The 14,700-nt window shown below is 44.5% G+C and overlaps 1 gene segment (V, D, J or C); it reads left to right on the top strand.

Moving 5' to 3' along the window:
- Positions 1–11,829: 11,829 nt before the first annotated feature.
- Positions 11,830–12,444, top strand: LOC491363. The segment is given in 2 exon segments: positions 11,830–12,010; positions 12,110–12,444. Coding segments are annotated over 2 exon segments (381 nt in total).
- Positions 12,445–14,700: the final 2,256 nt, after the last annotated feature.

The raw sequence follows: 14,700 nt of genomic DNA on the forward strand, positions 1-14,700 counted from the left end.
ACAGAGGCAGATGAAGGGGTGGGACACAGTCCTGGGGACATAGGTTCCAAGCTGGGACACATGTACTGAGGACACTCATCCCTTTACTGGTGACAACAGTAGAGCATAGTCCCTGGGGATGGTGGCACAAAATGGTGCCCTCCTGTAATTCTTTCCTTTGTTACAGATAATACCTGTGGAGCCTTTAAATGTTAAAATGTTTAATACTAATAAATCTTAATATTACTAATACATTTTCTCTTATAAAACGTGTAGAACACAAGATGAAATCCATCCCTATGACAGCACACATCATACTAGATTTTAGGAAATATTACATATACATGTATATTTTCATTTTTGTCTTTAAAGATTTAATTTTAGTAATCTCTACACCCAGGTGGGGCTCAAGCCTGCAAGCCCAAAATCAGAGTCCCACCCTCTACTGACTGAATCAGTCAGGCCCCTCTAGATGCATATTTTCAACACAGTGTGTCACTTGCTGCAGCTCCCAGCCCAGGGCCTGCTTCTTGCCTCCAAAGGAGAAAGGTAATTAAATTGATGAATTTTATGATGAGCCTCCCTCCATAACAGAGATTTCCCCAATAACCAGTGTACGTTCCCCACTGGAAACTGGCAGTGAATCCAGAGTTGAGAAACCACACTGTCTGGAAGTATTGTATGTAACATAAAATCCTGTCTCTGGGTCAAATATGTAAGCTGCCCTGGGAGCTCAGCTCAAGGACCTCACAGTTTGTTTAGTGGTTGTTGTCTCTTTGTGCTTGTTTTTTCCTTCTCATTTTAGAGTCCAAATACACCATCCATTTGAGTACACAATTCCCAGGGCTTCTTCAATGAATGGTACATACATCTTGTGAAATAAAAGTAGAGTTTATGTATATATTTTCCCATACTTTGCCCCACTTTGCATCACAGATTTTTTTCCTCTCTCTTGTTAGATCTTATTTAACTACTCTCGTAATTTTGAATTAAAATAATGTAGAGGGCAGCCCATGTGGCTCAGTGGTTTAGCGCCTGCCTTCAGCCCAGGGCCTGATCCTGGAGACCTGGGATCAAGTCCCGCGTCAGGCTCCCTGCATGGAGCCTGCTTCTCCCTCTGCCTGTGTCTCTGCCTCTCTCTCTCTCTGTGTGTCTCTCATGAATAAATAAATAAATAAATAAATAATAAATAAATAAATAAGTCTTTAAAAAATAAAATAAAATAATGTAGAGCCTTTGCAAGGGAGAAAGAGAAATGTTTCATTTAAATTTAGTAGCAATATTAAATATCTCTGGGAGATAGTTCCCAGTTCAATTCACTAATGCAAGCAGGTGCCATTGTGATTAAATCAGGGAGATATATTCGCTGTAATGCCAAGGTTCTCATCTGGGTAAACCTCTTTAAATAATAATAGAGACAATTCAGGATACCTGGTTCCAAAGCCAGGTTTTGGCAGATTGTCCAAAAGAAACTAGCTTCCTGCATGTTCCAATTCAACCTTTGTTATTTCAGCATTTATTTCCTATTTTGTTTAAAACAATTAATCTTCATGGATTTCCTTGGGACAAATGAATTCTGCATTATATTCTATGTCTTTATTCTCGTGGGAGTTTAGCAGGCTGGCTCTATATGTTTGGTCAGTTCTTCTTTCTGTCCTAATACATATGTAGGAATGGTTTTCATCTAATGTAAAATCTTCTCATGCACACTTACTATCAGTATATCTCCCTTGCTGATCTTTACTTGGTTTAATGAAAAGTGGACTTTTATGTTCTCATTGTTGAATTTCTAGAGTTCCTTATATATTCTGTGCACATTTGAGATTAAATGAAGAGGCAGAATAACGACAGGATAAGTCCTATCTGCAAGGCGAACTGCTCATGTTCATATGAGAGACAACAACCAAAGCTGACAAACTGCAAGTTGGTGCAAAGGCTCCCTTGTAATGCTTTTTAATGGAAGGGACATTAAGGCTTGGACTCAAGGAAAGAAAGGATCATCAGGAGGTTACCACACACTATGGGTAGAGATCTAGACATGAAAGTAGAGAAGGAAATTCTCTTTAAAAATAGAGGGATAGGGGCAGCCTGGGTGGCTCAGTGGTTTAGCACGGCCTTTGGCCCAGGGTGTGGTTCTGGGTCCCCAGGATTGAGTCCCACGTCAGGCTCCCTCCATGGAGCCTGCTTCTCCCTCTGCTTGTGTCTCTGCCTTTCTCTGTCTGTGTCTCTCAGAATAAATAAATAAGATCTTAAAGAAAATACTTGAATTATCAAGTCAAAAAACATAGGGAGAAACCTTCCATGCCTATTTCTAAGTAAAAGAAGCCAACCCGAAGAGGCTGAACAGTGAGCAGTGGGGGATGGGGGACAAGAGCCATGGGCACCAAATGGAGCCCAAGGTGGACATGTCTCCCATTCCACCAGAAAGCACTGGTTCTCCCATTCCTCAGCTGGGAGCTCTTCTTGTCTCCCTTCCTCTTACAGGTGCTCCTGCCTCAATCCTGGGTGAACCACTCTCCACTCCTGCACTCTTCTTTGCTCAGCTGCAGCTCAGTCATGGCTCCAAATAGAGGCTTGCATGGTCATAGGCCAGGGAATGATTTGCATGGAAGAACCCACCCTGAGGATAAGGCGGAACCTTAGAAGGGCTAAATTCCTCAGGGCTGGCGGTGGGCTTGAGAAGCAGAGTTTGGGGCATCTGTACCAGGGTCTGGGGGCCCGTTCTCCTCATCCCACTCTTCACTCAAATGGAAAAGATAGAAATGCAGATTTGAAATAGAAGTTATCAAAATAAACCAAACGGATATTATAGAACTGAAAAAGATAAGAGGAGAAATTGAAAAAAGGAAACTCTAGAGGGACTCAAGAGTAGAGGACACTTACTGTTTCTTTGCTCCCTTGCTTGTGGAAACCAAAAATAGGCTACCTTCTTTTTGTTCTATTCTCTTCCTCATGAATGATCTCCTGAGGTATCTGCAGGGGGCGCTGTGCACCTGCTCAGAGCTGGCCAGGCCTGAAACCCACTGAAATAGTTCCACCTGCCTGGGCCCTGCACTGGTGCTCACTGCCAGAAGGAGAGATGACAGCAGTTGTCTCCTCCCAGGGGACAAACCCATTGCTCTCACCCACCCCAGAACTCCTCCCTGGATGGAAGCTTCTATCTGGGCTGAGGATCCAGAATCCGATGGCATTGTGGGCTCCTATTTGCACAGTATACCACCAAGCACACCCTTCATCAGAACTGAGGAGGATAAGGGAAGGTAGAAGAAATGTGTGGGAAATATCAGAAAGGGAGACAGAACATAAAGACTGCTAACTCTGGGAAACGAACTAGGGGTGGTAGAAGGGGAGGAGGGCGGGGGGTGGGAGTGAATGGGTGACGGGCACTGGGTGTTATTCTGTATGTTAGTAAATTGAACACCAATAAAAAAAAAAAAAAGAACTGAGGAGGAGATAAAAGAAACATCCCAAATACAAATCAAAAGGAAACTGAGATATGACCTCACACCAGTTGTAACCACTAACAACAAGGAAACAGCAGGTGTGGGCAAAGACACAGATAACGGGGAACCATCTTGAACAATTGATGGACGTGCAAACTTGTGTAGCAATTCTGGGAAACAGTATGGACGATACTCAAAATGTTAAAAATAGAACTATCCTATTATACAGCAATTTCCCTCCTAGGTGTTTAAAAATACAGTAATATTAATTCAAAGAGATACATGATCCCCTAGGTTCATAGTAGCATTTTCAACAATACCCAAATTACAGAAAGAGCCCATGTGTGTGTGTATAAAGATGCATATAGATATAGGTAGAGATATAGATATATTCCATTCTATATATAATGCAATATTAGTCAGTCATGAAAAAAGAATGAAATATCGTCATCTGCAACAATGTGGATGGAGAGAATATAATACTAAGTAAAATAAATCAGTTAGAGAAAGAAATATATTATTTCACTTGTGTGGAATTTAAGCAACAGAACAAAGTATTAAAGGGGAAAAAGAAAAAAAAAGAAAAAAAAATAAAGGGGAAAAAGAGAGGAAAGCCAAATTCAGGTATTTCGTATTACAAAATTTCTATTGCATCAGAATTATAGATTGAGGATAAGTACATTTCCTCTAGAAAAAGGAACATTATCAATCTTCAAAGACAGCTAAAAATAAATGGAACAAATCCTCATTTTGTACTGTCTTAATGTTTACTTTATTGGGATTCATTTCAGTGCAAAGCAACCATGTTGCATATTAAAAAATGTTAACAATTATAAGCATCTCAGAAAGGATTCTTCTTCCCCTATATCCTAGATTAAATTGTATCTTCCAAAAGAACATTCCTTGAAGTTTTAGACCTCAAGGATTAAGAAGGTGACCTATAATTTGGAAAGGGGCGCTACAGATGTAATTAGTAAAGATGAGATGATGATTGGGTAGGTGGATCCTAATTCAATTGACTGGTGTGCTTGTAATAAGACATTCAGATAAAGACAAGGAGGGCTTCGTGGGAGGGTGGAGGCAGAGACGGTGGTTCTGCCTCTGTAAACCACCAAATGGGAACCCCAAATTTTTCCTCAAATTTCTCACAGTCATGGAGAAGCTAGCATTCCTCTGGAGGGTCCAGACAGAACGTGGCATGGAAGGCCCTACAAACTTTGGAACTCTGTATGAACAGGAGAAATTCATTTCTAAACTTTTAAGCCACCTAATTTGTGGTGCTTTGTATGGCAGCCCTAGAAAAACAATATATCTAAAATTCAATAAATAGATTTGGGAAAAGTCACTAATAAGTGGAATGTGGCTGATGAGTGAAATTATTTCTCAATTATAAAATTGGCAGGTATTAATTTTGATTTTATCCTCTGTACTATGTCTGCTGAAAGAGGAACTCTCATATGTTGCTGGTGAGAATATAAATTGGTAAACCAATTTTGGAACATCAATTTTAAATTATATCAAATATTAAATATATATATGATTTGCATCAGCATTTTATATTTTTGAAGTCAATTCTATTGAAAATTGTCTAACTAATACACGCCAATTAAATATACAGGTACATCTAGTTAAGACATGTTACATAACAAATAATTGAAACCACGCATCCAAGATGGCTCAGGGGTTTAGCTTCGCCTTCAGCCCGGGGCTTGATCCTGGAGACCGGGGATCTAACCTGTATCGGGCTCTCTGCATGGAGCCTGCTTCTCTCTCTGCCTGTGTCTCTCATGAATAAATAAATAAAATCTTAACAAAACACAATTGAAGCCAACATGAATATTTCTCTGTGGAAATGTGGTGAAATTATGGTAAAGTTTCCTATAGAATATTGATAAGCCATGAATCAAAATGACAGACATCCTAATGCTGGTCAAAAAACACTGATTATGTTTTATATGGAGCAATGGAACTACAGAAAAAAACAAGATTACATCATGTAATATATATGTGTTGTGTATGTGTGTGTATTGTGAGAGTGTGTGGATATAAATTACTAGAGCACATCCTCAAGAGTGTTATCAGCTATCCCTTCAGGAAGTAAGTGGCAGTGAAACGAAGGATGGGCTGGTATCATTTTAATTTTCCTAAAATATTTTATTTCCTTATTTGAGATAATGAGTGAGTGAGAGAGCATGAGCAGGGAGGGGATCAGATGGAGAGGAGTCACAGACCACCTACTGAGCAAAGAGCCCAGTGCAGGGCTCTATCCCAGAACTCTGGGATCGTGACCTGCTGAAAGCAGCCGCTTCACCTACTGAGCCAACCAGGCTTCCAATATCAATTTTATAGACCATTTACAACAGTGTTATTTAATGTCAACCTTAGGACTGAGCAAAATTACACAAGTAGACCCAAAACATCTGAAATGTATCAGAAATTCCTTACAAAATAATTGCTGTAATGGTAATATTCAAGAATAAGTGAGAACCCACACTAGTTATCAATGACAAAGGACATGTTGTCCCTGACAGCATGATACTCTCCTTGCAAAAGACAGAGATTAAAATCCAAGAGAGGCTGGTGAACCTAACAGGAGACCCTGACACCAGCAGTAACCAAATAAGTCAGCCTATAAGGGTAACCGAGGTAGAATTATTATCAAGGTTGAACCAATGGGCTTCTTTAGAGACTGTGAATCTTGAGCTGGTTTCAAGAGCATTATTTCCCAGTAATGAAACCAGGGACAAGGCAGATGCAACTCCACTGTCAGGGAATCCTGAAACACACTGTGACATAACTATTCCAGTTAGCTGTCTAAATGAGGGCATTGATGCCCTGGAAAAATGAATGGCTCAACCTCACAGAGATGACCTGCTACATTCTACTTTCCTGGGTGTGATATCAGAAAGGTCTAACTGCAAAGGTCAGAGGCCCCTTTAGGAGGGCTGGGGAGTGTGACATGGGGTGAGGGGCCTGGTGTCTGAGGCCAGCAGTGGGAGTTACTGGGCTGCTCCTGAGAGCTCAGGGTCTGGGTGAGGAAGACCAGGAGCATTTATCCCTGCACACTAGAGCAAGCAGGGTCCTCACTGTGGGTGACACTATCCTGCAGCTGCAGCCCTGGAGCCACAAGAGCTCTCAGCTCTGAATCAAACAGCTCTCATATTTCATCAAACTCCACTGCATCATGGAGTAACAGGTCCAGACACGATTTTCATGGAAGGATAGATGGACAGGACAATCATTCAATAAAAGTATATTTGCTTCATGAATTCAAACTGCAGTGTTCCCTGGGGAAACAATAGGACTCACCTGGGAAGGGACCATGTCCATGCCAACAATCAGAGCACAGCACACAGAGCTCAGGGGCTTCTCTACCATAGCCTGGATCCTCTGTTCACCTCTTCACTGAATGAATAGAGAATTCTTTTTAGGGGAAGGAGAAAGGGTGGGGACAGGAGGGGAACTGGCTCTGCTTCTTGCTCCTGTCATTGGGGTAGAGGTGGTGGTCATGAATTATTTCTGCCAACATCTAACCTACCTTCCAGGGTCCCGAGTCCAATTGGGCTGATTTTGACACTGACAGTCTTTAAGTCTTTGTTGAAACAAAGGATTTAAAATATATATTAAAACAAAAGGCATGTAGTCGAAATGCATTTTCTCATTCTAGCAAATCACTGGAGCAAGTAAAACGTAGCAGAGAGTATCAGATTTAAATTTCAGGAAGATATCGTTTATGAACACAGCTATGATTGCAGAAATGACTCAAAATATAGGCTTCTAGAAATAATGTAACTCCTTGAAAATTGTCCTTGATCACCTGGGAGGATCAGAGCTGAGAATAGTTGTGTGCAGTCTCTCAATGATGAGGCACATGGAATGAGGGGAGCAGATGTGAAGAGGCACTGAGCCATGCATCAGATACCCCAACCCATGTAGAGCCCCTGAGCTCCCAGTGCTGGTTCCCTGACACCCCGTGGGAGAGAACAGTGATGTGACAGGACACAGCATAGGGGACACAGTGATCTCTAGAGCGCCCTCGTCAGCCTGCATCAGCATGTCCTCTCAGAGGTACAAGACAGCCCAGAGGAAGCTCCTGCCTGACTCATGTAGGATCACTCAGGACCCACGGGGGCGCTGCTCTATCACCTTCCTGCCTGAGAGGACTCCTGGGGACTTGTGTGATTCTGTCTCCAGTCTATCGATCCCTCCACTCTGCTCTGGCTGCAGATCCCCACCCAGGTCTGCCCCACAGGAAAGTCAATAGGTCGCTGGTGTCTGGGGAAGGCCTGGGGCAAGGTGTCCGGGTGGACACCCTTAGGGACCCTTGCTCGAACTATGGCTTCCAATTTTGCTCTTGATGAAATAGGCAGTAAGTGCCTGAGTCCTTTGTGTGCTATCATTTCAGTAGTTATTTCTTACTGGACTTTCTTGTTTATGTCACCACTTTATAGTTATCTATGGAAATAGTGTTTGTGTTTTTAGCTTTCCCCATTCTTTCTTTTTTCTTTTTATGAATATCATTCCTCATCTCAAAATTTGATAGATGTGAAATTACCTATTGTTTTTTAAAGTGTCAGGGATGCCTCAGTTTAATAGGAAATTCAGGGATCCCTGGGTGGCACAGCGGTTTAGCGCCTGCCTTTGGCTCAGGGCGCGATCCTGGAGACCCGGGATCGAATCCCACATCGGGCATCCCGGTGCATGGAGCCTGCTTATCCCTCTGCCTATGTCTCTGCCTCTCTCTCTCTCTCTATCATAAATAAATAAAAATTGAAAAAAAATTTAAAAAAAGGAAATTCATGAGTATGAGTATTTTTCTCTGATATGAGTTCAGGCTCTCAAACATGAAGAGAAAGGAATAAGGAACATGCATGAATTATCAAACCAACAATTTGCAAGTAGTTGCAAAATGAATGGCAGGCATTTTGGTATCTAACACTGGGCAAACATGAGGTCTGAGCTTCATATTCCCCTGTTCCTGGAGACTCCTTATGCTCCTGCTAGTCCTCCTTCTCCAGGTTCCTTCTCCAGGCTTCCAGGACCCTCTGATCCTCAGCAGAACACAATGGGAAATGGAGTTCAAAATGGTCCATGAGGATCACTTGTTCACAGAGTGTTGGGTTCATTGGGTTCTGATAAAGAGACATCCTTGGTCAGCTCGCCCTGGACCACTGCAGACATGGTCCCTGATTAACGAAGAGGAGAGCACCATTGCTACATCTGTCACATGGACTCTGAGATTCCCAGTGTCCTCATGGCTGGAGGAGTGACTGCTAGGATCCTCCAAAGAGACAAGGAGCAATGTCCCTGGGGAGGGAAGAAAATGTTCCAGAAAGGGGTGAGAGTTGAGGTGATTTAGAGGCAGGGCCAGGAGTTGGAGATTGTATCCATCTCCTCATACAGCTGTCAGGATTCTCAGGGAGGAACTTCGGGGTGGAGGTCACTAGGGTCACAGGTCGTTGATTTGGAGAAGATGTCTTCCTGCCAGTCTGTGTCCCAGGTCACCCTGCAGACATTTGTGTGTGTGAAGTCCCAGCATCTGTCCCTTTCAAGATCTCCCAGGTGACTTGTGGGTGACCGTGGAGCAGGGAGAGAGAGGAAGCTGATTTGCATAAAACACTTGCTTATTCTCATAGGACTGGAGTCATGAAAAGGTCTTGGGACAGCCTTCTCCAGCCGAAGAGCCTGTGGAGCCCACCTCTGGTGAAAAAGTTCAACACACAGAAACATACAGAAAATGGAAATGAAAATATATCCTCTTCCATCCCCTGCATTTAAGAACACAAAGCTGGACATTTGTACTAAAATAGGTCCCATCTGGCTTGTAAAACTTCTTGCGTTGAAGTTTTGGTTATGTGCTGTCTATAGTTTTTATTATTCTATAAAGAATAATGTAAAAGATACTCAAATTACTTGTCTTTTACTTTAACAACTTGAGAGTCAAGATCAATCACCTCCATAGCATCACCTCAGAGGATCCTCACCATCCTAGCACTGCAGTGAAGCAATCAGAGAGGGCACCCTGAGGATCCCTAGTCCTGGACAATAGGAAGTGCTCCCATTCAATCAGGTCTGATCTTACAACTTAAATGTCCTGAAACACTACAACAGACAAGTATAGGAAGACTTCAGAAGGTATAATGAAGAAGGAAGACTTCAAACAAATTGAGGAAAACACAGCACAACAGTGAGAACCTGGGGTTCCTTCTCTTGTATTATGTCCCCCACATGTAAGATACAATGCTGTAAGTTCCTCCAACCAAGAACTATCCAGAGGCTGAGAGCCATAATAACAAGCCAAAAAACACCAAATCTCCAAAAGCACCAACTCTCATGGTCAGAGGATATTGAGATAAGTTGGCCTAAGGGGAGGAAATATTTGGAAAAACGTGCCCACTGCCTGCATACACTAATGAATCCCCAAACTGTGCCCTCATGCAGGTTTCACTTTATTATTGCTCAGCAGAGACAAGGTGTCCATAACCTCCTGGCAGAAGAGGCAATTTCCTTTTGCCCACGTGCCATGGTGTCAGCTACTCAGTAGATGGCTTTGCCTCTATCCCATGGGAACATCAACAATTCTGGGCAAGGCAGGGCTAATTGGCCAATTTGTGCTCCAGTACTTCCCAACCATAATTTCGGCAGGTCCATGATCCCTGGGTGGCTCAGCAGTTTAGCACCTGCCTTTAGCCCATGGCATGATCCTGGAGTCCTGGGTTTGATCCCGCATCGGGCACCCTGCATGAAGCCTGCTTCTCCCTCTGCCTGTATCTGTGCCTCTCTCTCTCTCTCTGTGAGTGTGTGTGTGTGTCTCATGAATAAATAAGTAAAAACTTTTTTAAAAATTGGCCTTGATCCCCTGGTAGGATTAGAGCTGAGAAGAGTTGTGTGCAGTCTCTCAGTGATGAGGAACATGGAATGAGGGGAGCAGATATGAAGAGGCACTGAGCCATGCATCAGATGCCCCAACCCATGTAGAGTCCCTGAGCTCTCAGTGCTGGTTCCCTGACGCCCTGTGGGAGAGAACACTGATGTGACAGGACACAGCACAGGGGACACAGTGATCTCTAGAGCGCCCTCGTCAGCCTGCATCAGTATGTCCTCTCAGAGGTACAAGACAGCCCAGAGGAAGCTCCTGCCTGACTCATGTAGGATCACTCAGGACCCACGGGGGCGCTGCCCTATCACCTTCCTGCCTAAGAGGACTCCTGGGGACTTGGGTGATTCTGTCTCCAGTCTATCAGTCCCTCCACTCTGCTCTGGCTGCAGATCCCCACCCAGGTCTGTCCCACAGGAAAGTCAATAGGACCCTGGTGTCTGGGGAAGACCTGGGAATGTGTCCAGGTGGACACCCTCAGGGACCATTGCTCTAACTATGTCTTCCAAATGTGCTCATGATGGAACATGCAGTAAGTGCCTGAGTCTTTTATCTGCCATCATTTCAGTTCTTATTTCTTTTCTTGTTTATGTCACTATATAGTTATCTATGGAAAAAGATATTGTGTTTTCAGCTTTCCCCATTCTTCTATTTTCTTTAGTATAAATACTGCTCCTCATCTCAAAATCTGATAGTAATGAAATTACATATTCTTTTCTAAAGTGTCAGGGATGTGTTAGTTTAATAGGCTAATAAAGAGTATGACTATTTTTCTTAGATATGAGTTCTTAATCTTAAACATGAAGAGAAAAGGGAAAGAACATGCAGGATTTATCAAACGAGCAATTTACGAGTAATTCCAAAATGAATGCCAGGCATTTTGGTATCTCACCCTGGGGGAAACATGAGGCCTGAGCCTCATCTTCCCCGGTTCGTGGAGAATCCTTAAGCTCCTGCCAGTCCTCCTTCTCCAGTTTCCATCCCAGCCTTCCAGAGCCATCTGATCCTCAACAGAACACAAAGGGAAATGGAGTTCAAAATGGTCCATGATGTTCACTTGTTCAGTCAGTGTTGTGTTCATTTCTGATAAAGAGACATCCTTGGTTGGCAACCCCGGACTCCTTGCAAAAACGGTCCATGATTAAAGACGTGGAGAGCACCATCGCTACATCTGTCACATGGACTCTGAGATTCCCAGTGTCCTCATGGCTGGAGGAGTGGCTGCTAGGATCCTCCAAAGAGACAATGAGCAATGTCCCTGGGGAGGGAAGAAAATGTCACCCTGAGGGGTTAGAGTTGAGGTGATTTAGAGGAAGGGCCAGGAGTTGGAAAACAGATCCATCTCCTCATACAGCTGTCAGGATTCTCAGAGAGGAACTTTGTGTGGAGGTAACCAGGGTCATAGGAAGGTGATTGGTGAAAGATGTCTTCCTGACACACAGTGTCACAGTCATCGTGCTATAATTGGTGTGTGTGAGGTCCCAGCATCTGCTCCTTTCAAGATCTCCCGGATTACATGCAAGTGACCCTGGGCCAGGGGAGAGAGGAAGCTGATTTGCATGAAGCACTTCCTTATTCTCATAGGTGTGGAGTCAAGAAAAGGCCCAGGGACACCCTACTCTGGCCGAAGAGCCTGTGAGACCACATCCTGTGAGGGTTCCCACCATGGCCTGGATGGTGCTTCTTTTTGGGGTCCTTGCTTATGGCTCAGGTCAGGGAAATGGACTCTGCATCCTTGAAGAGCACACAAAATCAAGGTCTCAGGGTGACCCTTATCTCTCTTAACAACACCTTTCTCTCTTGGTTTTAGGAGCAGATTCTCAGACTGTGGTGACTCAGGAGTCATCAGTCTCAGTGTCTCCAGGAGGGACAGTCACACTCACGTGTGACCTCAGCTCTGGGTCAGTGACTACAAGTAACAACCCCAGCTGGTACCAGCAGACCCAAGGCCGATCTCCTCGCATGCTTATCTATGACACAAGCAGCTGTCCCTCGGAGGTCCCTGATCGCTTCTCTGGATCCATTTCTGGGAACACAGCTGCCCTCACCATCACAGGAGCCCAGCCTGAGGACAAGGCTGACTACTACTGTAGTATGCATGATGTCAGTGGGAGCAGCTACAATTACCCACAGCATCTCAGATAAGGAGGAAGTGAGACAAAAAACCCTGGGCCCTTGTCTCCAGCCCTCATCATCGAGAAGCTTCTGTGGAGCTGAAAGCCAGGTGTATTACAGTTATAAGAGACAGCTAAGCACAGTGACAGCAGCAGATGAGGGGATGGGCCACAGTCCTGGTGCCATAGCTCCCGAGCAGGGACACATGCCCTAAGGCAGTGTATCCCTTTACTGGTAACCGCAGTAGAGCATATTCCCTTGGGATGCTGGCATAAAGTGGTGCCTCTCTGTAACACTTTCCTTTCTTACACACGATACCAATGGATACTCAAAAATGCTAGACAGAATGTTTATTAATAGGATTTAATCTTAACATTACTAGAACTTTTTCCCTCATAAAACATGTAGAACACAGTTGAAATCATACAGATGAGAGCGCACACCATGATACTATGTTTTAGGAAATATTACATTCATATATTCCATTTTTAAAAAAGTTTTATTTATTCACAAGAGACACACACACACACAGAGAAGGGCAGAGAGACAGGCAGAGGGAGAAGCAGGCTCCATGCGTGGAGCCCAATGGGGAACTCGATCCCGGGACTCTAGGATCACACCCTGGGTTGAAGGAAGGCACTGAACCGCAGAGCCACCCAGAGATCCCCAATATTTTCAATTTTTTAAGAATTTTTTTTTCGCTAACCTCTATCTACAACCGAGATCAAGAATGCTATCCTCCACTGACTGAGCCAGCAAGGAGCCCCTATAGATGCATATTTTCTTCTTTTATTAAATATTTATTTTATTTATTCATGAGAGACACAGAGAAAGTAGCAGAGACATAGGCAGAAGGAGAAGAGCCTCACTCCCGGGAGCCCAATGGGGGACTCCATCCCAGGACTCCAGGATCATTCCCTGAGCCAATGGCAGATGCTCAAACTCTGAGCCACCTAGGCAGTCTAATTTAAAAAAATGTTTTATTTAAATTCAATTTTTCAACACATAACCCCCCTGCTCATCCCATCAATGCCATCCTTAGTGCCTGTGACCCTGTCACCCCAACCCCACCCTCCTACTCTTCTGCAACCCTTTGTTTGTTCCCCAGAATTTGGAGTCTCTCGTGTTGTTCTTCGTTTCTAATTTTCCCCCACTCAGTTTTCTTCCTTTCCGTTATATTCTCTTTCACTATTTCTTATATTCCACATATGAGTGAAACCCTATGATGATTGTCTTTATCCGATTGACTTATTTCACTCAGCATAATACCTTCCAGTTCCATTTGTCCTTTCTGATGGCTGAGTAATACTCCTTTGTGTGTGTGTGTGTGTGTGTGTGTGTATACAGTATATACAGAATATATATACATATCTCACATCTTGTTTATCCATTCATCTGTCAAAGGACATGGTGGCTCCTTCCACAGTTGGCTATTATAGACACTGCTGCTGTGAACATTGGGGTGCAGGTGTCCCGTCAATTCACTACAACGAGAAGATGGCAAAGAAGTAGCTTCCTCAACTCACCTGGTGCCACCAACTTACCTGGATAACTTTCAAAACATCCTGAACACCTACGAATCCACCTGAGATTTAAAGAGAGAAGAGCTGGAACATGACAGAGAAGAGGGTTTTCACTTCTAGCAAGGTAGGAAGGCAGAAAAATAAAATAAAAAAGAATCAAGTGGGGGAGGGGCACTGTGAGGAGCTGGGCTAAAGTGGGGCAGTGACAGCCACGGGGCAGGAAAGCCCGGCCCTGGATAGTGGGAAGTTTAAAAATCTGCACCGGATTCTTCCTGGACATTAAAGAGCTTAAGAGGAAATTGGGCAAGTTCACAGGATGGGCAGTGGAGGCTCCAGTCTCCCGGGGTCACTAACAGTGGAAGCGCACCCAGGGAAAGCAAGCCCCAGACTGTGGGCCTGTCTCTGTAAAGGGCTGGGACATGCCATGTGGGGCCCTGGGGAGAAGCTGGTCGGTCAAGCGGGGGCTCTGGATGGAGGGGGCTGCGCCCTGGGGCCTTTGGGGGCCCCACCCCGGAACGCGATTCCAGAAGTGCAGGGCCCGGATCCCAGCGGGCCAGGTGGCACAGCCCAGGATCCTGCATCCACCCCCAGGCACCCAGAGGCGGGGGGGCGCAGGACAGTGAGAAGTGTCCTGCAACAGGGTGCCCCCAAGCTGTGCAGATCAGGGCACCCGCGCCTCCCCAGGAGCATCCAGGCCCCTGTGGACTGGGAGCTGAGGTAGTTACTGCTGGAGCTGACTTCAGGGCTGGGGAGCTGGCCGCCG

The sequence above is a fragment of the Canis lupus genome, chromosome 26 (genome assembly GCF_011100685.1).
Source record: "Canis lupus familiaris isolate Mischka breed German Shepherd chromosome 26, alternate assembly UU_Cfam_GSD_1.0, whole genome shotgun sequence".
In the NCBI taxonomy this organism is placed as follows: Eukaryota; Metazoa; Chordata; class Mammalia; order Carnivora; family Canidae; genus Canis; species Canis lupus.